Source organism: Euleptes europaea, chromosome 3, assembly GCF_029931775.1.
Source record: "Euleptes europaea isolate rEulEur1 chromosome 3, rEulEur1.hap1, whole genome shotgun sequence".
Classification (NCBI taxonomy): Eukaryota; Metazoa; Chordata; class Lepidosauria; order Squamata; family Sphaerodactylidae; genus Euleptes; species Euleptes europaea.
Window position 1 is genome coordinate 102775645 of NC_079314.1, and position 24408 is coordinate 102800052.

General features: G+C 44.8%; 1 protein-coding gene and 1 non-coding gene across 2 annotated transcripts in view; one reads left to right on the plus strand and one right to left on the minus strand.

Annotated features, from left to right (window-relative positions):
* Positions 1–24168, plus strand: part of SYT10 (synaptotagmin 10) — a 43194-nt gene extending 19026 nt beyond the window's left edge. Inside the window, exons 3-7 of the mRNA XM_056847754.1 lie at positions 7689–8253; positions 16701–16821; positions 18689–18860; positions 20795–20924; positions 23894–24168. Coding sequence (XP_056703732.1) covers positions 7689–8253; positions 16701–16821; positions 18689–18860; positions 20795–20924; positions 23894–23965 — 1060 coding nt within the window. The 3' untranslated portion in view covers positions 23966–24168. The remainder of the gene's footprint in view (positions 1–7688; positions 8254–16700; positions 16822–18688; positions 18861–20794; positions 20925–23893) is intronic.
* TRNAG-GCC (transfer RNA glycine (anticodon GCC)) lies at positions 15175–15246 on the minus strand. Its single transcript has one exon. It is a non-coding gene; the product is annotated as a tRNA-Gly (tRNA).
* Positions 24169–24408: the final 240 nt, after the last annotated feature.

Below are 24408 nucleotides of genomic sequence, written 5' to 3' on the forward strand. Positions count from 1 at the left end.
TTTTTGTGACCAGTCTGAAATATAAGAAGCAACTCAGCACTGCTGTTCCCATACTCTCCTCACTTTCAGGCTGTCTCAGCAGTACCTGCAGTATCAAAGGCTGCTGACAGATATATCAACAGCAATAAAGACGCCTTCCCTTTGTCCATCTGAAGATTGAGATCATCCACAAATGCAACTGAAGCCATCTTTGTCCCAAACCCTGCTGCCACTCCAAGTGGTGGCAGGAGAAACACTTAAAATCTCACCAGCATCACAAGTGTGATGATGTCACTTCTGGAGAAAACTCAGAAGCATGGTAGCTCTAGGAATTATAGTTTTACTATAATTCTGGGGCTGCCACAAGGCTCTGTGTTGTCTCCCACGCTGTTCAAAATCTATTCAAGTTGAGAACTCCTCCTCTTCTAAGCCAGTCTTGGCACTGTCAATGCACCCTCATGCAAAGGAGACTAAACCTTGTAGCACTGCCCCTGGGATTTCTCATTATCAGGAAGCACCTAAGGCAAAAATAATTTTAATGTGGTATAGTGTGTTTTGGGGGTTGTGTTGGATCAATAATTATGGAGTAGCAAAATATGGAAGTTGAGGCATTATGGTAAAGCAGCTTTGGATTCAAGAGCAGTGAACTAGCAAAGTATATTTTGAAAATAAACTGCTTGTTTGTAATCAAGACTGCAAATATGTAATGCCCGGAAGCTGTGCTCCAGCCTATAAGCTCTTCCCTGCAAATCAGCCAAATTCTTACTGTTCTATACCCATTGGTGGCCATGTGCCTGCAAGAGAGCTACATCTTTTGCCTCCAAATTTAATGGTTAACCTGTGCAATGCTAAGGGACTCCAACTGGAACAGAAAAGTGGCTAAGAAACTTCTGATCATAGTTTCCAGATTCATCCTTCGATATAGAAGGCTCATCAGTGTGAAGGGAATTGAATATGAGCCGTCTTAATTGGAATATTTTATACGCTGTCTTTATTTTGCATGATTACAAATGAGCCCAGCTTATGAAACAAGCCATTCTTCAAGTCTCCTGATCCCAAACAAGCTATAAATGACACCAGAATAAGGATTTCAGCATCACTGATGTACACCTTTAGAGTGTAATTTGGCTTCAACTGAGAATGTATGCCAAGCAAAAGAATATCCTTATTGATTTGGGGGGGATCAGAGAATAATAAACATTTTATGACTGAAAAGGGCTTTTGCTGCCACCTGGTTCCATCCACTGCATCAAAACAAGATCTAATATGTTCCTTACAGTTGCTGGTTGCCTATTTTCTGAATCTAATTAGATTTGCTCACTCACTGTTTTCCTGTTGAATGGTCTGATCCATAAAGAGTGTGCTGGGCTGCTTTATGCTCTAGCCAGCATGATGTAGTGGTTAAGGGTGGTGGTTTGGTGGTGGAGTCTGGTCTGGAGAACTGGGTTTAATTCCCCACTCTTCCACATGAGCGGCGGAGGCTAATCTGGTTAACTGGATTTGTTTCCCCACTCCTACACATGAAGCCAGCTGGGTGACCTTGGGCTCGTCACACTCTCTCAATCCCACCTACCTCACAGGGTGTCTGTTTGTGGGGAGGGGAAGGTGACTGTAAGCTGGTTTGAGTCTTCCTTAAGTGGCAGAGAAAGTCAGCATATAAAAACCAATTCTTCTTCTTCTTCTATAGGTCTAGTTTGATTAACTTGGGCTAAAACGTGCGTTGCAGGTATGTGGGCCAGGTGAGATCCAGCCCTGAAGCTTGATCAACATAGCATTGTCTCCTTTGCCCAGCCAATAGAGAAACACATTTTGCATATTGGATTTTGACTCTTGCTGCTGACTTCCCCCACTCTGCCACCTGTGACCCCAGCCTGGTCCTTCTAGAAGACAGATTGCCTGACTGAGTTGCTGAGTTGATGCTCTCTGGTTTTTAATTTCTTTTCAATCTAAAATAGATCTCCACCCTTTGCAATAAAAACATGGGAAAAATTGCACTCATAATTAATGGCAGATTGGCTGAACTTCATGCTCCTTTTTCTAAATAGATATTAAAAATCGAATGGATAGCAAACAAGAAATACAAAAGCCAGATTAAAAATAAATGATACAAACAGTGCAGGTTCTCAGGGGAAGGAGGATATTTGCCAAAGGGCTCAGCAATCTAAACCGAATATGTTCTACATATTACAGGCAATCAAAGTGATTGCATCAGAACCTTCTGTCAGAGAATTTACAAGTTCCATAGATAATTTTAAAAAACACTGTCTACATATTTTGTTTATTTTACAGATAGGGAAGAGACACAAAGGGTTGAGAAGAAACATCCCAGTTCAACTCATCAATTAAGCCTTCATTCACATTTATCACTTATTAAAGTATTTCTGCATGTGTCCACGATCTCTTTCTAAATAGAAATCTCCATAAACTATGGGCTAGTTCAGACAGGCATGTTCATTCGTTGATTTCTCCTCTCTTGGTTACTTAACCCTAGGTGACTTGCAGATGAACTGGAGAATCAACTCTGCTGGAAAGCATCATGTTTGAGATGATATGAAATTTATCTTTGGCATTTCGTCTATGGTGGCTCATTCGCATAAGCAAACCTTCCCTTTATGTTTTGTTTTTCAAGTGATGGGCACACGTGTGTGAAATATGAAATCCTTAATTCTTTGCAGAAATGTCTCAAACTGAGTGACTGCCATTCTAAATGAGCTAGTGAGTTGAGCATTCTGTTCCCATCGTGCTTGGGGGACAGCTGGCAGATCAGGTGGAGCAGAGAAAAAAGCACTTCTAGTCAGAGCAGATACCTGAGATTTCAGAGCCACGCGGGATCAGGGCTTATTCTCAAGAGATTAATTTCAAGTCCATTAAGTCTGTTTGAACTCGAAGTCCCAGAACCTGGTTCAAAATGAAAGTTTTCTGACACCACAAAACGACTGATTATGTTGAACCCAAAGCATAGAGATGACCTTCTGCTCACAAAAGGAGTCTTCCGTTCAGAGGAGTCCTTCTACACACTGAACAAGGCCTTGCATGAGTGAAAGGGTAAAAGTGCATCAAAGCTATAGAGTTAAGTGTCATCAACATACTGATGACACAGTGCAATCCTTAGAAATCCTTAGAAGCTCCGTCGAATTGATCTGCGTAGGTTTCTGAGACCTATTTAGGATTGCTCTCTTTCAGAACTATGTCTACTCAGATTGGATGATCTTTATCACAGGTTTCATATGAATGCTGAAGAACATTAGGAACAAGATGTACTCCCATTACCATCCCACAAGGAAGTTGTCCAGATGACGAGCTCTGGTCTCTGATTGTGATTAGGGAGAATCACTACTGAGGCTTACATTGAGCAGGTTGCAAGGCAGTAATTTTACAGTTGTCAAACAGTTTACACAATTTCCCATAAAGGTAGTGCAATGAGAAAAATAAAGACAGCATAGCCTCCTGTCATAAGATTAGAACAGGGAGTTCTAAACAATAGACTGGTGGACTCATGCTCTCTTTTAGATACTGTAAACTAAACAGGGAGACTGGGTTGGATCCATACTAATTTTTCCCCTAACAGAAAGCAGTTCCATAAACAGAACAGAATATATTTGCCTATCCCCTTCTGCTGCTGCCTACTGATCTCCCCAAAAGGCTGCTTGTGGTGGACAGGGGACCTTCCAGACTAGCATACATGGCAAATTGGGGGTCTGCAGCAGGAGGGGAAATTAGTGGAAAGTGCTCATCCTTGAGTAAGCTGACAGTTTAATCTGGAACCAGATTAAGTGTAAGTGGTGACAAATGCAATAGGAAATGTGATTATCTTATTGCTGTGTGGTTGTTGGATGTCAAATGAATAGGACTGTACTGAAGAAACTGGGAAAGATGCCTACTGGAAACTTGAGTTGAGGCACGAGTATTCTTTTCCACTAGGGGCTGGAGTGATGTTTCCTTTCCCCACTTGGGTGTGTGAGGGAGAGAAGCAGGAAAGAAGATGATATGATGTATATAGGTTCAAACGGAAGAAATAAGAGCAGTTCTATCAACTAAGATCAATGGCTTCATGGCCCAGTAAATGTAGTACAGTAGTCCAACTACTGAAATTATACCTAGTCCAGAGGAGGGCAACAAAGATGGTGAGGGGTCTGGAGACCAAGTCCTGTGAGGAAAGGTTGAAGGAGCTGGGTGTGTTTAGCCTGAAGAGGAGAACACTGAGAGGGGATACGATAACCATCTTCAAGTACTTGAAGGGCTGTCAAATAGAGGATGGTGCCGAGTTTTCTGTTGCTCCAGAAGGTCGGACCAGAACCAACGGGTTGAAATTAAATCAAAAGAGTTTCCGTCTAGACACTGGGAAGAATTTTCTAACAGAGCGGTTCCTCAATGGAACAGGCTTCCTTGGGAGGTGCTGAGCTCTCCTTCCCTGGAGGTTTTTAATTAGAGGCTAGATGGCCGTCTGTCAGTAATGCTGATTCTATGACCTTAGGCAGATCATGAGAGGGAGGGCATCTTGGTCATCTTCTTGGCATGGAGTAGAGGTCACTGGGGGCGGGAGGTAGTTGTGAATTTCCTGCATTGCGCAGGGGGTTGGACTAGATGACCCTGGTGGTTCCTTCCAACTCTATGATTCTATGACTATAGGTTCTCCCATTCCGCTCCATAAAAAGAGGTTTCGCTGCAAAAATCCCATTGCCCCTATTGAAATTTGCTTTCCCCCCACCCTATATCAGATTGCAAACTTTACTGCTTCGTCAATTGTCCGGACGTTTTTGTACTGAGGGTTCTAGGGCTGGCAAGGGGTGCAGTTTTTATTTCACCCAAGGATCCGACAGAACGAAGGCAAGCCCTGGGCAATATAGCGAACCTGAGTGCAGAGACAAAGCAACACTGTGCTGCAGGTGTGAAACATTAACTGTGCAGCATCCCAGCAACCTAATTGGTTGAGCTCCTGGTACTTTAGCGGGGCAATCATCCTAATCCCGTCGGACCAGAAAAGCATGCCTGCATTGCTATGGGAACTATAAAGCATTGAAAGCATTAGCACATCACTTAGCAGTCTAGCTGAAATGTTGTGACTCAGAAGCTACGGATGCTAGCATGTCATTAGGGCACTGGCTCAGTAGGGCAAAAGCAACACTGTTTGTGTCAGTTCCCACTGGTAGTAACCTCTTAGTGGCTTCTACCACAGTGATTATACTCACGGGAGGAAATGACACAGCAAACGATATAGAGCAAGGGAATTTTATAAGGTAGTGATTATATTAGGTATTTTAAATTTTAAAGTGGAACGTGGCAACTTGAAAAAGACCCCCCACCCTTTGAGGCCAGATTTCCCACAGCTACAGAGTGAAACAAGTGCAAAGGGTTGCAAAGTACACATTATTTAGGACAGGTAATCAGACAACTTTTTAAACTTAATCTACAGCCTGCTCCATTCCAAATGCTCAGGGTGGTTAATGCTTAAAGCAGGGGTGTCAAGCTCATTCGTCACGAGGGCCGGATGTGACAACCAGATAACAGCTTGAGGTGGTTTACAGCATTAATACAATTAAAATCAAAGGCTCGGATCCTACAACATGTCAGCAGTGCTGCACAACATAACTGGCCCTTTTCCCACCTCCCCCTTCTGCTACAGTATTCTCAGCTACTTAAAATTGTCCCTCTTGAATCAGAGGACCCCCCAGTAACATTATAAAATGGGGTGATGCAGTGAGGGAAGATTCACCCCAAAAAAAACCAAACACCTGTCTTCCCCTTCTTTCAGGAGTGGAAGTGCCCTTCTGCGAGGAGAACCGAAGTCTAGGATCCAAGCCAAAAACAACAAATCCAACAAGAACTAACCCAGTCAGCAATAAAGTCTAGCACCCCCCCCCCCCGGAAAAAAATTAATGAAGAAAAAGAGTTGGTTTTTATATGCTAACTTTCTCTACCACTTAAGGGAGACTCCAACCCGACTTACAATCACCTTTCCCTTCCCCTCCCCACAACAGACACCCTGTGAGGTGGGTGGGCTGAGAGAGCTCTTAACAGAGCTGTGACTGGCCCAAAGTCACCCAGCTGGCTTCGTGTGGAGGAGTGGGGAAACCAACCCAGTTCACCAGATTAGCCTCCGCCGCTTGTGGAGGAGTGGGGAATCAAACCCTGTTCTCCAGATCCGACTCCACCGCTCCAAACCACCACTCTTAACCACTACACCACGCTGGTGAGAGCAACGAGAATGATGAGGATTGAACCCAATGACCTGGGTGACGGTGGAATTGAAAAGGAACAAAAACCTGGTGCGCGCATGGACACATATTTTCAGATATCACACTTAGTTCAGTCTAACATTCCTATTCAAAAAAAAAAAGGAGGCCACGCAAAGGTTTTCCATTTAGCAGGCAGTTGAGGTGCAAATAGAAATTGAGCGCTTCATGAAGTAAAATGCAATCCTTTCCACATGGACAATTTGTACTCCCAGTATGGAAAAGCTACAGTTGCTGCTGAGTCCCCTTGGTGTTTCAGCCCCCTCTCAAATGGAATTGAGCATGGTGCGAGTGCTCAGGCCTCTCTGGAGCACGACAAAGCAGAGGACAGCCAAGTATAGACTGACTTTCTTTTAGCGGCAGTAAGTTATATATACACTGACAACAACTGGTAGAGAATTTCTTTAAAGTGTTTTTTTATGAAGGCCGGAAAAGTGCCATTGTGGGAATGAAATGACAAAAAAAAAAATTGCAGATCTCCAGATAACAGAGATCATTTCCCTTGGAGAAAATGGCTGCTCGGGAGGGTAGGCTCTATGATATTACACCCTGTGTAGGTCTCTCCCCTCCCCAATTCCCACCCTCCCCAAGCTATCCCCCCCACAAATCGCCAGGTATTTCCCAAGTAGGAGTTGATAACTCTGGCTATTGATCTTAAAATAAATTGCCCCCACGTTTTCTCCCATACAGGAATAACCCCCTGATTCTGCAGATAGTTACACAGGATAGCTGCATTGGTTTGCAGTAGAACAGCTAGTCCAGTAGCACCTAACAGACTAACAAGGTTTTTGGGGAGATATCATTTGACGAAGGGAGCGGTGGCTCTTGAAAGCTTATACTCTGAAAATCTTGTTGGTCTCTAAGGCACTACTGGACTTGAATCTATCTTTTCCGTAGGTTAAAGGTGCTCGTTCCCCTCAATTTGTCTTTGCACGATTTGCCTTCTAAACCTTTCATAATTTTTGTAGCACTGGTTCTTGTAGGTTATCCGGGCTGTGTGACCGTGGTCTTGGTATTTTCTTTCCTGACGTTTCGCCAGCAGCTGTGGCAGGCATCTTCAGAGGAGTAACACTGAAGGACAGTGTCTCTGACAGTGTTTGACTGAGAGTCTCTGACAGTGTTTGACTGAGAGACCCTGTCCTTCAGTGTTGCTCCTCTGAAGATGCCTGCCACAGCTGCTGGCGAAACATCAGGAAAGAAAATACCAAGACCACGGTCACACAGCCCGGATAACCTACAAGAACCAATGAACTCTGACCATGAAGGCCTTCGACAATATTTTGTAGCACTCTTCTGAAGTTTCTTCCAGACTGTCAACTTCCTTCGATCTTGAATCATTACCTAGTTCTTTCTCTGGTGAAAGAGTTATAATGGAAACTTGTCGAATATAAACTGCTGTTTAGTTTGTTTTTTGTTTTTTATTTTAGCCTTCGTTTCCCTTTGCGCTCATCCAAGTTTATTTCTTTGTGTCGGCAGGCACAACTCTTTCCGGAGACACCTGCCAAGGCAAATGCAGGTGTCCAGCGTTGATTTTAACATGGGGACAGACCCCGTGTTACAGAGGGGGGAGACCACCACCAGCATTGGGAGGATAAAGCCGGAACTTTACAAACAGAAGTCCGTGGATTCCGAAGGCAAGAAAGAAGATGTGAAAATCTGCGGGAAGCTGAATTTCACCCTGAAGTACGATTACGAAAATGAACTGCTTGTTGTTAACATTGTCAAGGCCTTGGAACTGCCTGCTAAAGACTTTACAGGTACTTCTGACCCTTATGTGAAAATCTACCTTCTTCCAGACAGGAAAAAGAAGTATCAGACACGGGTGCACAGGAAGACTTTGAATCCTGTCTTTGACGAGACCTTTCAATTTCCTGTAGCCTACGATCAGCTTTGCAACAGGAAACTGCATTTCAGCGTGTATGATTTTGACAGATTTTCTAGGCACGATATGATTGGGGAAGTTATTCTGGATAATTTTTTTGAAGTCTCGGACCTCTCCAGAGAAGCCACAGTATGGAAAGACATCCACTGTGCCACCACAGTAAGTAGTACTGGGTCTTAAAAATGCCACATTATTATATATCCATGTCTCCTCTGTTCTTGGTGGGACGACTGCGACACCTGGTGCTATAGGGATCAGAGTGTCAGAACAGAATCTGGGACACCCAGGTAGTCTTCATTCAGCCATGGAGGATAATCTTTGGCCAGTCACTCTCTCTCAAACCAACCAGCCTCACAGAGTTGTTGTGTGCATAAAACGGAAGAGGGGAGTGTTGTAAGTTGTTTTGGGTCTCTGTTGGGGATAAAATCAGGGTATAAATATCTCAATGAATAAACTTGTCTGCAGCTCATCAGCATACTTCTGTCTGCATGTGTTATTTTTTTCCTACAATGACCCTGTGGAAAAATGAGATCTATATTGAAGTGTATGGTTGATGGAAATAGTGCATTTTCCACCCCACCCTATCCCATATCATGTGAAAATATGTCCTACCTCATGAGATCCCCTATCTATCTCCTCCTCATTCAAAAAGGGCCAATTTATTCCTACCATTCGTTCCTTGTCTTTCCCACCCTAAAAAATGACCTGTTATTTAACTCTTGGCAGCTCAGGAGCAAGTTGTAAAGGATAATGTCAAATTAGGTTAGGCAGGTATAGAGTTGCAGGAATACATGCAGTTGAGACTCAGGGGGAAACTTAAACATTCTTACTGTGATCAAAACTGCGAAAGCTTCAACTTGGAAGGCTTTAAGAGGAGAGGAGACATGTTCATGGAGGATAGGGCTATCTGTGGCTACTAGTCAAAATGAATACTAATCATGATGCATACCTATTCTCTCCAGGATCAGAGGAGCATGCCTATTATATTAGGTGCTGTGAAACACAGGCAGGATTGTGCTGCTGCAGTCATCTTGTTTGTGAGCTTCCTAGAGGCACCTGGTTGGCCACTGTGTGAACAGACTGCTGGACGTGATGGGCCTTGGTCTGATCCAGCATGGTTGTTCCTACGTTCAGGTGGTATAAGAGATAATCGTCAGAAAATATTAGAGGCAAATCCTGAAATAGGAAGCATGTTATCAATGGTTTTTAATACACCCGGTAACTCTTGGAATGATTGAAGAATAGCTAATGTTGCATTCCTGTCTTCAAGAACAGAAATTAAAGTCACACAGGGATCCACACAGTAATAGGTAATTCCGTTCGTTTATTCAAGGAACTCTATATGGCACACAGGTTTTTAGTCAAAAGAATATAACAGTAATTAAAATATACTAGACAGGAAACAGGTAATTTCAAAGAATAACTCTTTACGGAAAGAACAATTTTATGAAAGAAAACACCAAATACAGTAATCATTTGATCTGAAGGTGGCTGATCTGTATGCTAGAACTGGGTCACCACTGGATTCCTATGAAAGGCGGATCAGAGGTGGGAGATATAACGGACACATGAACACACATGAAGCTGCTTTACACTGAATTGGGCTATCAGGGTCAGTATTGTCTACTCAGACCAGCAGCATTCTCCATGGTCTCAGGCAGAGGTCTTCCACATCACCTACTGTCTGATCCTTTTCACTGGAGATGTCGGGGATTGAACCTGGAACTTTCTGCATGCCAAGCAGATGCCCTATACAGCCCCTCCAAAGTGTGGGGGGGGGGATGCTGGGCCCTTTCCCTGCTTCAGTTTTTCTTCCAAAAGCCATTTCTGCCTAGCCACTTTTCTCCCAGATGTTGGGATCAGAAATAAGCCCTTTTAGAAGCATGGCTAAGGGGAAAGTAATGTCAGAAGAGAACGCTCAGGCAGTGGGATGATTCCATCCCCCAGTTCCACCTATTTCCCCAGGAACGTCTCTCTCGTCATCCCCTTCTGTAGAGATATGTCACTAAAGTTTGCATTTTCCTAACTCTGGATTCCAATTTGTCCAGATTGTAATGTTTGGCTGCATCATGAATTGAGCAGCAGTTCCTTTGTATGTTCTCCAGTATGGAGAGCTAGCGTGGTGTACTGGTTAGGAGCGGTGAACTCTAATTTGGAGAACCGGATTTGATTCCTTACTCCTCCACATGAACAGCGGACTCTAATCTGGTGAACCAGGTTGAATCCCCACTCCTCCACATGAAGCCAGCTGGGTGACCCTGGCCTAGTTACAGTTCTCTCTGAACTCTCTCAGCTCCACCTACCTCACAAGGTGGCTGTTGTGGGGAGAGAATGGGAAGGAGATTGTAAGCCGTTTTGATTCTCCTTAAAAGGTAGAGAAAGTCGGCATATAAAAACCAACTCTTCTTCTTCTCCTCAAGCTAGAAATATAAGCCCAATGACTCCCAGATGCTCCACAATAGCAGCATTACAGGAGCACAGAAAATGACATTTTCTGGGGTGCCTAAGTCCTCCCATGGACATGATGCACTCTGGAAACTAGATGTCCCAGGGCTTTTTGCCCTTGGGAAGCTGTTGTGAGCATGAACATAAGAACATAAGAAAGGCCATGCTGGATCAGACCAAGGCCCATCAAGTCCAGCAGTCTGTTCTCACAGTGGCCAACCAGGTGCCTCTAGAAAGCCCACAAACAAGATGACTGCAGCAGCATCCTGACTGTGTTCCACAGCACCTAACATAATAGGCATGCTCCTCTGATCCTGGACAGAATAGGTATGCATCATGACTAGTATACATTTTGACTAGTAGCCATGAATACCCCTCTCCTCCATAAACATGTCCACTTCCCTCTTAAAGCCTTCCAAGTTGGTAGCCATCACCACATCCTGGGGCAGGGAGTTCCACAATTTAACTATGCTCAACAATGTTCCAGGTACAAGGGAGCTGCAAATATGTAATAATTTTCAAGGCATCTGACTCAATGCTGTGGACTCAGATGCTTTGAGATGTAGGGAATAAAAGAGACTGAGGATGAGGCAATGTGAAAAACCTCAGCTTGAGATGCTGGAGAGCTGCTACCAATCAGAGGAGGTAACACTGATCATCAGAGACTAATGGTCTGACTTGATGTAAGGTGGCTTTGTATGAAGTCACCACAATTCATGTTCTGTGATAATGTGTAGTTAGAGCCTAAGGCTGCAGTGAGCCATTTTCACTAACAGGGTTGCTAGCAGGGTTCTTACAGAGGATGTGATTTGGCTAAATCTAAGTATAATCCCATCTTCTCAAGTTCTAACAGGTCTCTGGTGGCCTTTGGTACTCCCAAACAGGTCCAAGCCAGAGACAAGTGAAGTCCATGGCAAGAAGGGATTTGAACTCGGGCCTCCGCCATCTGACACTAGAGTCATTATACTATTTGCCAACACAATTATGGAGCTTGAGAATTTGTGCAGGGGTGGGATTGTTGGCAAAATACATAACTGGTCCTTGCTCACTTGTCCTTGCAGACAACAGAGTGATAAGATGCTGGCTGGAGGAGAGGCCATGGCTCAGTGGTAGAGCAGCTGCTTTGCATGTGGAAAGCTTCAAAAGGTTCACACCTCTGCTCATCCCCAGCATCTCCAGCTAAAACAAACTCTACCTGGGATCCCAGAAAAGTGCTGCCAATATAAAGGCAGTTTCATGTGTTCAGATAGATCGGGGTGGGGAACGTCAGGCCCGGGGCCCATTTGAGGCCCACGAAATCATTTGGTCTGGCTCTTCGTGGGTCCTGGCAGATCTCTAGCTCAGAAGGATCTAAGACTGGCGATCCACCCCCTCCCGTGGACAGGAATAGCCTCTATTCAAGGCGGTTGTGAGTTTGTTTTGCTGAGAAAAGGAACCTTTTTTCCCCCTTGCAGAAGAGTCCTTAGCTATGGAGCTGCTAGGACTGCCCAAGAAACTGTGTTAACCCTTTCCCACCTGGGCCATGGAGAAACATATACCTCCTGTACTACAAGAGGGCTGGGGGCGGAAGTGGTGACAATGGGGGGTTAAAGAAGGCAGGGCCAGAATGCGTGTGGAGGGGCGAGTTCTTAGCCAGTGTGTCCTCATTTCATCCCTGCAGGCGGAGGTAGCAGGAGCCGGCTGTAGAATCCAGCCCCGACCATGCGGAGCAGGAGCAACTCCGGCATGTGGCTGGTCAGCTCCGCCCGGCTGGTGCAACAGACCATCCTGTGCCACCAGGTGGGCGAGTGCACCACTGGTTGGATGCCTGCCTGCCTGCACGGGGGTGGGGTTTCATCTGGGGCAGCTGCCTGCTTGGGGCTTGGGCGGCTAATTTTTAAGTTGATGATTTTGTATGGCCCGCCAATGATGTTATAAAATCCAAATGCCCCTTGGTGGAAAAAAGGTTCCCCACCCCTGAGAGAGAGAGAGAGAGAGAGAGAGAGAGAGAGAGAGAGAGAGAGAGAGAGAGAGAGAGAGAGAGATCCTGTTGTAGACTACACAGTATTGTTCTTTTAAGGCATTATTTAGTGCACTATAAACTATGTCTGAAAAATATGAGAGTTTGCAACATTTTAAAAATTTGTTGACTTCCATGTGACTTGTGACGTGAGGGCACATAAGCCTTTAGTATGACATCCAGTGGTTCTTGAAATATAAATATCTTGAAATATGTTATATATATTATTATTATTAAGGCCCACTAGGTGTCTGTTGTGGAAAGAGGAAGGAGATTGTAAGCCAGTAGAGAAAATCAGTGTATAAAAACCAACTCTTCTTCTTCTAGCCTGCAGAGAGGGGAAGGATCATTTTACCATACTACACAGACTGGTCTCAGTCTCAAGGCAGCCTCATGGGCTGGCAAGCCCTTTTTCTTGAGCAAGAGTCTGATCCTATAGACTGCCACTGGCTGAGTGCTACTAATCTGCATGCAGCCAAACATTATTGCTCTTTTTAGCTCCTGACATTAGTACAAGTCCCTTCAGCTCTCTGAGACACGCAAAGCCAATTACAGCATGTGGCTTCCAGTGGCAGTGTCTTGATTTGGTGTTAATGAACTGCTGTTTTGGAACTTTAAAACCTAACCCTGCCACTTTATTTAAAAAAAAACACCCAGGCAAAGAGATTGGAGAGGTCAAACCATTCAGATGGAAAAGGTCTGCGTGTAGTCAGCAAAGCTTTAACTGTAGTTGGGATTATTTTGGAACAGACATCCCTGTGCGTTGCTTGCTCTGGGATTTTGGCAGACTTTGGCTAGGCATATTTGGTGAGTTCCCTTAAATTAGAAGAGGGAGGACATGCACACTGTGCATTTTCCCTCACCGGCTTGTTTTAGACAACATACAAAGCCATGGTTAGCATGACTGCCTGAATGCAGGCAACTCTGATCACTGTGGTTCGTTCGAGCCTGTCAAACCAGGATCTGAAACCATGATTTGAAGTTGGTTTATTAATACTAACTCTTAACTCTGCGTGATGAATTAACATGGATGCCCTGGATTAATCCTGGCTTGTTCTCCACCACCACACATGGTACAGTGGGGTGGGGGCATGGCTCAGAGATAAAGCACTTGCTTTGCATGCAGAAAGTCCCAGGTTCAATACGTACCATCTCCAGAAAAAAGGATCAGGTAGAAGAAGAAGAATTGGTTTTTATATGCCAACTTTCTCTGCCACTTAAGGGAGAATCAAACTGGCTTACAATCGCCTTCCCTTCCCCTTCCCACAACAGACACCCTGTGAGGTAGGTGGGGCTGAGAGAGCTCTAAGGGAACTGTGACTAGCCCAAGGTCCCCCAGCTGGCTTCATGTGTAGGAGTGGGGAAACAAATCCAGTTCACCAGATTAGCTTCCACCGCTCATGTGGAAGAGTGGGGAATCAAACCCTGTTCTCCAGATCAGAATCCACCACTCCAAACCACCGCTGTTAACCACTACACCACGCTGGGCTCCCAATGTGTGTGTGTCATCAAGTCATAGTTGACTTATGGCAACCCCATCGAGTTTTCAAGGGAAGAGACATTCGGAGGTGGTTTGCCATTGCCTGCCTCTGCGTGGGCTGAGAGAGTGTGACTGGCCCAAGATCCCCCAGCAGGCTTCATGTGGAGGAGTGGGGGGAATTGAACCCGGTTCTCCAGATTAGAGTCCACCACTCTTAACCACTACACCTACACTGGCTCTCTACACCACACTGGCTTTCATATGGTTGATGGCTCTGGCTCATAATTACTATCTGTAACCCATCCCAACGGCGTGATGGTCTCAGGTACCCAAAGCCAAAGAGGACTTCCATTTATTCCTCTAGATCCGGCCCCATGCACAGACACTTAGGGTTTACCTGATCTCAGTCTGGGAAGCTATTTTCAATGCCAAGAAAATGCAGCTCTCAACATAAAGAGAGTTCCTTTGAGCATGTACAAGTGTGCATTTTCCTCTCCACCATGCAATGATTGTCACAGCCGTAAATCTGTGATCAGGAAACTGGACTTCCGCACCAATGGTAAAATTTTCTACATCAATGATAACTTTTTCAGGAAATTTATACGAGCCCTAGAGCTTCTCAAGGCCATATCCCATATTACAGAATGACAAACTTGGGTTTGCCACAAACTGTTCACATTCAATGTCTTGGTGAGTGCATGCATTTCAAACTTGTGTTTGGCATACTCACACTTAACGTTTTTAGGCCCACCCTTAACAAAAAATCACAAAGGTACCCTGATTATCCTAATAGGTAAAGAGGCCCTGAACAGTTTCTATCTGTGTTTGTAGCACATCACATATACATGTTTATTTACCTCCTTATACCCCACTTTTCTCCCCAATGGTTACCCAAAGAGGCTTAGAACATTCTCTGTTTCTTGATTTTATTCTCATCACAACCCTGCGAGGTAGGTTAGACTGAGAGTATGTGATTGGCCTATGGTCACACAGCAAGCTTCCATGGCAGAGTAGAGTTTGGAACACATGAAACTGCCTTATACTGAATCAGACCCTTGGTCCATCAAAGTCAGTATTGTCTACTCAGACTGGCAGCGGTTCTCCAGGGTCTCAGGCAGGAGTCTTTCATATCACCTACCTGCCTAGTCCCTTTAGCTGGAGATGCCAGGGATTGAACCTGGGACCTTCTGCATGGCAAGCAGATGCTCTATCACTGAGCCACAGCCCCTCCCTGGGTCTCCAAGATCCTACTCTAACATGTAACACAATCTGTGTATATAGAACAGAATCATAGAGTTGGAAGGGATCACCAGGGTCATCTAGTCCAACCCCCTGCACAATGCAGGAAATTCACAACTACCTCCCCCCCCCCAACACCCCAGTGACCCCCTACTCCATGGCCAGAAGACAGACAGTATATCTGTTTATGCAACGCTTTCACAGCATGTATACAGTACATCCCTTTCAAATGGCCATGCAGATGCACGTCTAAGAATCAAATGCTCTTGTGGGCCAACACGAGCCTTCTTGTATCTTTTTGTTCCGGTACGAATCATGGGGATATCTCTGCTGCTTATCACAGAAAAAGGGCCTTTGTTGCTTCCAGTTTCTTCGGGGCACGCTTTGAGCCTGTTCTCTCCATTTCACAGCAGTTCTCCCACTTGGCAGTTGTTTTCGTAGCCACTTTCCGGGTACAATCTTCTTCTCCCAACAGGTTTCCATGTGTATTTCATGCGCGTCTAACATAGCATAAACAAAGCTACTCTGAAAGGCTCCCTGAAAACTGCAGCCACATTAACAATAGCCTGACATTACACGCAATGGCGTCTAAACATTAAACCACAGGCAGTGTATCTTTTAAAAAAAAATTATAACAAATTAGCAGTTTCCTGCCAAAAGCATGTTTTTGTTTGCTATGATTTAAAGCTTCATGTTGCTGAAAGATTTCGATCCCTGTTCTTCTAAACGGACTGTGTATTTAATGAGGTAAGTTAGAAAACATGTCCAGCAGGTATGGCTTGTCCTTGTCCACCCCCCTTAAGTAATATTATTTTACATAAAATAAGATGTAAGACAAGAACATACAGAGCAATCCTGAAAGGGGGGCGGGTTTGGACCAGTGTGCGCTGGTGTTAGTGCCGCTTGCATCAGCTAAATGGGCACTAATGCTGGGCAGTAACGCCAGCGCATGGCCACTTACACTGTTGTTGGGGAGCCATGCAGCAGAGCCACGCACGGGTGCCAACACAGCCGCCACAAGAGCATTTCTCTGGCATGAAAGCTCGCGCCAGCACCAAAGAGGGTGTTTCCTTTCACCCCAGAAATGCCCTCTTTTGCTGGCACAAACTTGCGAGTGCAAAAAGAGAGGTAAAACTCTCGTTTTCGGCTTGCTGCTTGTTTTTATTATGGAAGTGTGGCAATATTTCAGAATAAAATTTTAAAATACAAGTGTGTTTTTTAAAAAAAGAAAGAAAGAAAACCCAATAGCTGCTTAATCAAGTGGAGAAAACAGAGCTCATTTCAGCCAGCGGTATGGAAATCACCGTTGTTGCCAGAGAACTTTTCGGAGGCTAGTAATTCTGCAACCAGAAATATTTTCCCTTCTTGACATTTCTGTAAAATCAGGATGCTTTCAAGGCAATCCTGATGGACTAAACCTTCTCCCACATTTTTGCTTTACAGGAAAGCATAGACTTGGGAGAGATCATGTTCTCCCTTTGTTATTTGCCTACTGCGGGAAGAATGACCCTCACAGTCATCAAATGCAGAAATCTGAAAGCCATGGACATCACTGGTTCGTCAGGTAAGGGTATGCTATTTCACTTTTCTGGCAGATTTTGTATCTCTGAGAAATAGCAAATCACCAGTTGCCTTGTTGCTTCTGAAAAAACCTGACATCTTTAAAGAGAAGTGCCACCTGGTGGGTACAATCTGACTGACGAGCATTGCAAATCATAAACACAGAACTGAATGTAACTAAAAAGGCAAATGCAGTCTTGGGCTGCATCAACAGAAGTATAGTGTCCAGATCACGCGAAGTGATGGTATCGCTTTACTCTGCTCTGGTTAGACCTCAGCTAGAGTACTGTGTTCAGTTTTGGGCACCACAATTTAAGAAAGATGTAGACAAGCTGGAACGTGTCCAGAGGCGGGCACCAAAGATGGTGAGGGGTCTGGAGACCAAGTCCTATGAGGAAAGGTTGAAGGAGCTGGGTATGGTTAGCCTGGTGAGGAAAAGACTGAGAGGGGATATGATAACCATGTTCAAGTGTTTGAGGGGCTGTCATATAGAGGAGGGTGCCGAGTTGTTTTCTGTTGCTCAAGAAGGTCGGACCAGAACCAACGGGTTGAAATTAAATCAAAAGAGTTTCCGTCTAGACATTAGGAAGAATTTTCTAACAGTTAGAGCGGTTCCTCAGTGGAACAGACTTCCTCGAGAGGTGGTAAGCTCTCCTTCCCTGGAGGTTTTTAAGAAGAGGTTAGATGGCCATCTGTCAGCAATGCTGATTCTGTGACCTTAGGCAGATGATGAGAGGGAGGGCATCTTGGCCATCTTCTGGTCACTAGGGGTGTGGAGGGGGGAGGTAGTTGTGAATTTCCTGCATTGTGCAGGGGGTTGGACTTGATGGCCCTGGTGGTCCCTTCCAACTCTATGATTCTATGATTCTATGTTTGCATTGTCGTTCTGAACTAGTAACAGATAAACTTATGGAAATAATTGCTTTGGGCTGCACTCCTATGGATAATTAGGACCCCTGACATTTTAGGAGGCCGCATGATCCAGCAACCTTGCTGATGTTCAGCAGGCTTCTCTCTGGTGTAGGAAGGCTTACCAGGTACCCCCTCTCCTTCAGCAGGAGTTTTTTTGGAAGGGGGGTCGCACATGCATGGCTGTGATCACATCACTTCCTGTTTACACCCAGAAGTGCTGCATCGCAAGGAGCCTTTACCACTCAAACTGGGAGTTTGAGTGGTAAATGGCCTGTTGCGATGCAGCGCTTCCAGGTGTAGAACGCATCACAAGGGGCCATTTACCACTCAAACTCCCAGTTTGAGTGGTAAAAGGCCCCTTGCGGTGCATTTACAGCTGGAAGTGCCACATTGCAACGGGCCTTTTACCAGCCCCTTGCAATACAGCGCTTCCGGGTATAAACCGGAAGTGATGTGTCTCCGCTGGCAGGTGCACATGCACGTGTTGCCCACTGACCCACCGCTGGTCAGCGGGCAGCCAGGTGGATTGGCGGGGCGTTGCCCATCACCACCTGGCACTTGGCAACCCTAGGTATAGGGTAGACCTCCTTTTTAACCCCAAGTGCCAAACAAATGCAACACTATCTGTGAAGTGTGCTGGCAAACAAAATGGTGGAGAGTCAAGGGTTGTTCATAGCCAAAAAGCTCTTGGAGCAAGCAAGGAATCAGTAGTGCTGCCAGCATCTTGGGCTTTCAATCATCTTGGACTTGACTGGTGCCTACCCAAGTCCAGGAGGTGATGACAGGCATAAGCCATGCCTGTTGCCTTATCGCCTTTTTAAGTGTAAAAGCTAGTTCAAGGAAACGTCAGGTTGTCACTGAATTATCTTGATTGTAATCCTTCTGAGGGGCATTAGTATCATTGCTTGATGCAGTCAGGATTTTGTTAGGCAACTGGAGCATTCTGCCTGTTCCCTCAGATCCGTACGTCAAAGTATCCCTGATGTGTGATGGCCGGCGATTGAAAAAAAGAAAAACGACAATAAAGAAAAACACTCTCAATCCAGTATACAGTGAGGCCATCATCTTTGACATCCCTCCAGAGAACGTGGACCAGGTCAGCCTCTCCATCGCCGTTATGGACTATGACCGGTACGAAGCATTTTCCTTTTTCTTGAGATTACATTTGGGCAAGCTTTTTCTCATTTGGAAGTTGCCAGACCCAGAGATCCACACGCGATGGATTAGTCTTGACGACTTCATCCTTATCAAAGTGACTCCCTGTTTTCCCACACACACCCTTATGCCCAAGGAAAATCTGTCCCTGAGTGATCGGGAACCCTCGAGAATTATGTGGGATGTGGCATAGGAGAGGGGACTGCTATAGGTATGGGAAACTGATGGGAAAAAGCAGGAATGACCCATCTCTCAGGAGAGGAAGCTACAATGGGGAGTGTAAAGGAACCAAGGGTCCTTTTTCTTGATCCCATCCACAGTTTAGAAGTTAATACCCACATTATTTTTAAAAGCATTAAATATCATTCTGGTATTGAATCTAAAGCGTGGTGTGAGAGCCAGCATGGTGTAATGGTTAAGAGCGGTGTACTCCGATCTGGAGAACCAGGTTTGATTCCCCACTCCTCCACGTGAGCGGCGGAGGCTAATCTGGTGAACTGGATTTGTTTTCCCACTCCTACATGTGAAGCCAGCTGGGTGACCCTGGGCAAGTTACAGTTCTATTAAGAGCTCTCTCAGCCCCACCTACCTCACAGGGTGTCTGTTGTGGGGAGGGGAAGGGAAGGTGATTGTAAGCCGGTTTGAGTCTCCCTTAAGTGGTAGAGAAAGTCGGCATATAAAAACCCAACTCTTCTTCTTCTATATTTGAGTTTGATGTTTCATTTTTTTAAAAATACATCTATCTATCTAATGCATTTTTATCTCTCTGTCTACTGCATTGTGTACGTAAAGTGCCATCAAATTGCAACTGACGTATGGTGACCCAATAGGGTTTTCAAGGTGGTTTGTCACTGCCTGCCTCTGTGTAGCAACCCTGGACTTCCTTGGTGGTCTCTCTTCCAAATACCAACCGGGGCTGACCCTCTTTAACTTCTGAGATCTGATGAGATCGGGATAGCCTGGGTCAGCCAGGCCCTGACCTGCGACTAGACAGCACTTTCCACCACTAGTGCTTTCCCCTAAGCAGCTCAGGATGGCATAGACTGTTCTTACCTCCGTTTTGTCCTCACATCAAACCTGTGATGTGGGTTAGTCTGAGAGGAACTGAATGTCTGGGCCCAAGGTCACCCAGCAAGCCTCACAGCAGATGGAGATTAGAACCTGGATCTCCAGATCCTGATCTGACATGCTAATCAATAACCCTTAGTGATTGGGATCTCAGAATTCTTTTTTTATACTAGAGCATATTTGAAAGCATTGGCAAGATTTAATTTGTTTAAAGATAATTATACACACAGTCCTGCTGCCAATCTGCCATCATGGCATAACAGACAGTGAGCTGAAACTCCATGGAAACAAAGAAAAAAAGCACAAAAGCTTGTAGCAGGTGCAGAATTCAGCCAGAGGAGATGCCAGGTGTGACGTCTGTGTTCCTACATAGCTCGTCATCCCTTCTTGTGATTAGAAAAACCAAACTAAATAATGAAAGCTAAGAAAAATAATGGAAATTTGATGAATTTGCAACACCAACAACAAAAAGAACCCCAAAACCATACAGATTGTACAGCTACTCTTCAGTCAGGGAATTTGGTTATCTGGCCAGAATTCGTTGTGTTCAGGTAGGGTTGCCAGCTCTGGGTTGGAAAATATCTGGAGATTTTAGGGGTGGAGCCTGAGCAGGGCAGGGTTTGGGGAGGAGAGGGACTTCAATGAGGTATAATGCCATACGGTCTACCTTCCAAAGTGGCCTTTTCTCCAGGTGAACTGATCTCTGTTGGCTGGAGATCAGTTGTAATTGCGGGAGCTCTCCAGCCACCACCTGGAGGTTGGCAGCCCTAGTTATGGGGCATACATGGCTCTTTGGGTGAAGAGTTAGATTCTGACTTTCCTTTCTCCTTCTCTAATCCTAGAGTAGGACACAATGAGGTGATTGGGGTCTGTAGGATTGGACTTGATGCAGAAGGACTTGGAAGAGACCACTGGAATGAAATGCTGGCATACCCCCGCAAACCAATAACTCACTGGCACCCCTTAATCGAGGTAAGAGGATTGCAATACCTGCTGCTCACCTTTACTAGCCTTCTGTATGGAATACCTCCTGCCCAAATAGGCCTCTGCTTCACAGGAGAGCATTTTTGTAAGGCAAATGTTAGGAAAACAAAAAAGTAAACCACCCTAGGAATGGGAATTAAGAGCCTAAACTCTGGTGTTTCCCCCACACACAAACAAACCCCCACCATTGGAGAGCACTTACACACATGCTGAATAATGCACTTTCAATTTCGCACGGTAAAATCCAGCTGCAAAGGGCATCGAAAGTGGACTGGGAGTGCATCATTCTGTGCCTGTGAAACTGCTGTTGTTTTTGCATTTCCCACAACTGCCTTGCAATTCTACAAAGCTTTCATTCTACAAAGTGCAGGAGTGGTCAGACTTATGTATCACTTATTTGCTCGTTTACACTTCTGGTGCAATACCAAGATGGGTTGCACCCTTCTACATCCATTTGAGCCAATGGGATTAAAAGGGGATAATTCTGCTTAGGATGTCGCTGTTATAGACCATTCAGTCCTTTCCAGATCTCAGAGTAGAATGCAGGGGTCTTGCAGTTTGCCTTTACCAGGGCTGAGACCTGCTTAGTTTTAACAAAAAAGCAGCATTTGTGTGGCACCAGACTATATGCTAACATCAGTGTACTCTTTTAATTTCAATAAAGAAAAATACATATAAGAGAAAGAATGCTGCCTTAAATATACCACACGTTGGCGTCCCGGGGTGGCACTGCCTCAGCAGCGCTGGGACACCGGTGTCCAGGCCTCCTCGCCAGTGTTGGGGCTACTTACGACAGCGTAAGTAGCCCAGACGCCGCCGTGGGGGTCCCAACGCCGGCACAGCCCCTTCCCGGCCTCCTGAGGACTTTCGTCCTCAGAAGTCAGGAATGCGCTGTTAGTGTAGTCTAGTCCCATTTGTCATTTCTTTATTTAAAATATTTACAATCTGCATTCTTCATTTAAAAAAAAAAATCCTCCAAGGCAGCTCACAACATTTACAAGCTTATTCCTATTTTCCCCAAACATATACCAGTAAAACAGATTTAAAAAAACAACAACAACAGGTAAGGTATCAATGAGCATCATTGGTAAATAAAAACTGAAGTGTATAGATCAAGAACTCTGCACTATGTGTCATTTTTATCTTTGAAAAAGTGAATCTAGGATTTTTGAGGTTGATCCGATGTGACATTAGAATGGGAAAGTAAAATATTCTGTTTAAACCCTCTCTGGTTTCTGCCAGAGAACGGTCGGAAAAGGGAATTATAGCATTAGATTTAAATGGTATCAGTAATGAGCCATTACAATCTAATAAGAAAAGACAAATTGGATGTTGAGAAATGTGCATCTATTCTGTCCTCAATGGGCTGAAATCACTGAATGAATTCTAGCATTCCAATACTGTAAAGCAGGTCTTCACAATTTCTTCTGACCACCAAACCAAGCAGAGGTAGGGGTAGGCTGGGATGTCCCAAGGGCCCGGGGTCAACCAAACAGAATGGTTCTCGTAGCATTGGCAGCCCCAGAAAGGGCACAGTGATAATGAGGACAGGTGCGGGCTCACTCATCTCCTCCTTCGGTGCCACCTCTGGGTCTCAGTCTGAGACCTGGTCACTGGCGGCACAGGAGGGCAGCGATGGTTGGGAGACATTGTCGATTGCTGTCACTGCTTGTTTGGTCAGAGATGAACAGCCCCCACAGCACTGCCAGCTCCAATGGGACTCAACTTCTCCTAGCTGCTTGTGGTCTTCTAGGGCAGCGGTCCACTGGGAATGTCCAGTTATACCCTCAAATCCCATTGATTACATGGATTTCGAATGGTGTCATTAGGATGACACTGTTAAGGGCCAATCCACCTCTGAAGACAAACCAAGGTGGTAAATGCAAAAAAAAACACCAAATTTTTAAAATTTTGCTTCAAAAATAGAGGGCCTGTCAAATGGATAGTGGACCACATTCTGCTTAGTGGGTCACAGGCTGTAGAGGCCACTGTTTGTAGGCTATAATTGGAGCTGGGGGTGGGTTTGGATTACTCCTGGCTGGGCAGCCACATTGAGGGGAGATTCGGGCCCCCATGCCCTAATTTAGGGTAAGGCTTTGGCTTTGGCTAAAAGCTTGAGCCAGGACAGAACAGTTATCAAGATGCAATCCCCAAGTCCACTATCAGAGACGGAGATCTACTATCATCATCATCATTCCTTTATTAGCATAAAAACATAATACAAAAAGGGTACAAAAGGAATGGAGATCTTTAAAAGTGCCCTTTAGGGAACAGTTAAAAGACAGTTACATCAAATAGCGCTGTTTGTTGATACTGCCATCTAATTAACCGTTTGGCGGGCTTTTAAAACAAACTTTAAAAACTGTGCCACTGTCTCCAATATATAGGGCGAATGGTTGTTCAATAAATAGGAAACATTAAAAGAATCTGAGGCTTTCTGTCTATTAACCAACAGGGGGCTTAAAAGTTAATTACGAGATTCTGTGTAGAAACTACAATAAAATAAGACATGAGCAACCTTTTCAATACAATTGTTGCCACAAGGGCAAAGCCTGTCAGACAGAGGAATTTTCCGAAATCTGCCTTCAAGTAGCGCAGATGGCAAAACATTAAATCTGGCCAGAGAAATGGCTCTACGTTGTGAAGGATCACACAGGTGAGATAAGTATGGGGAGGTGGAGATCTACTAGTTACCTCAACCAGCTGCCGCCGCTGAATACTAAATGCACAGCCCGAATATACAAACACTTATGTTTCACAGGCTGTTAGGCAAAAAAATAGAGGGTGACTTAATTTAACGCCTCTAATCCACTGGTTGGGTAGACTTCATTGCAAATAACTCTCCATGTTAATAATGGTATAAAGTCTTTCCCCATGGCAATGAATGAATCGTATGTCTCTCAATATGAAACAAATACGTGGGAATATCATTTGTGAAAAGATATCATTCATTCCAGTTGCCAGGCCGAGCAACCAGTTTTGACAGTCAAGGATCTTGTTCATCACCAAAACCACCACTTACGCCCTAGACTGAACAAGGGGTTCCTGATGTCCAGCGTAAGGAGCTCTTCATACTTATATCATGACGGAAGGTTTGGCTCCAACCGATGAACGGTGTCCATACTTCTGCATTACAACATGTCGTATCTCTACTATTATCATTCCATTGTTTCAAATCTTTAACGTCCCATTGGCTTTCACTTGAGCACTTAGATGTGGATGTCATGAAAAAGCAGAGATCAGTTATCATTTGTTCTTGGTGCAAAACAAGGTCTTGGAACCAACATAACCTTTCATGGCAGCACAAACTGTGTCATTTTTTTTCTTTTACATTTCAATCCGACTTTTTAAAATACATTATGCACCGAGTGAATAATCGGTAGGGAACCGCAGACAAGCACGGCTCCCTGATACGAGTTCCTGTATGATGCATGTTTGTGAATGTCTCATTCATACTTTACATTTTAGCAGC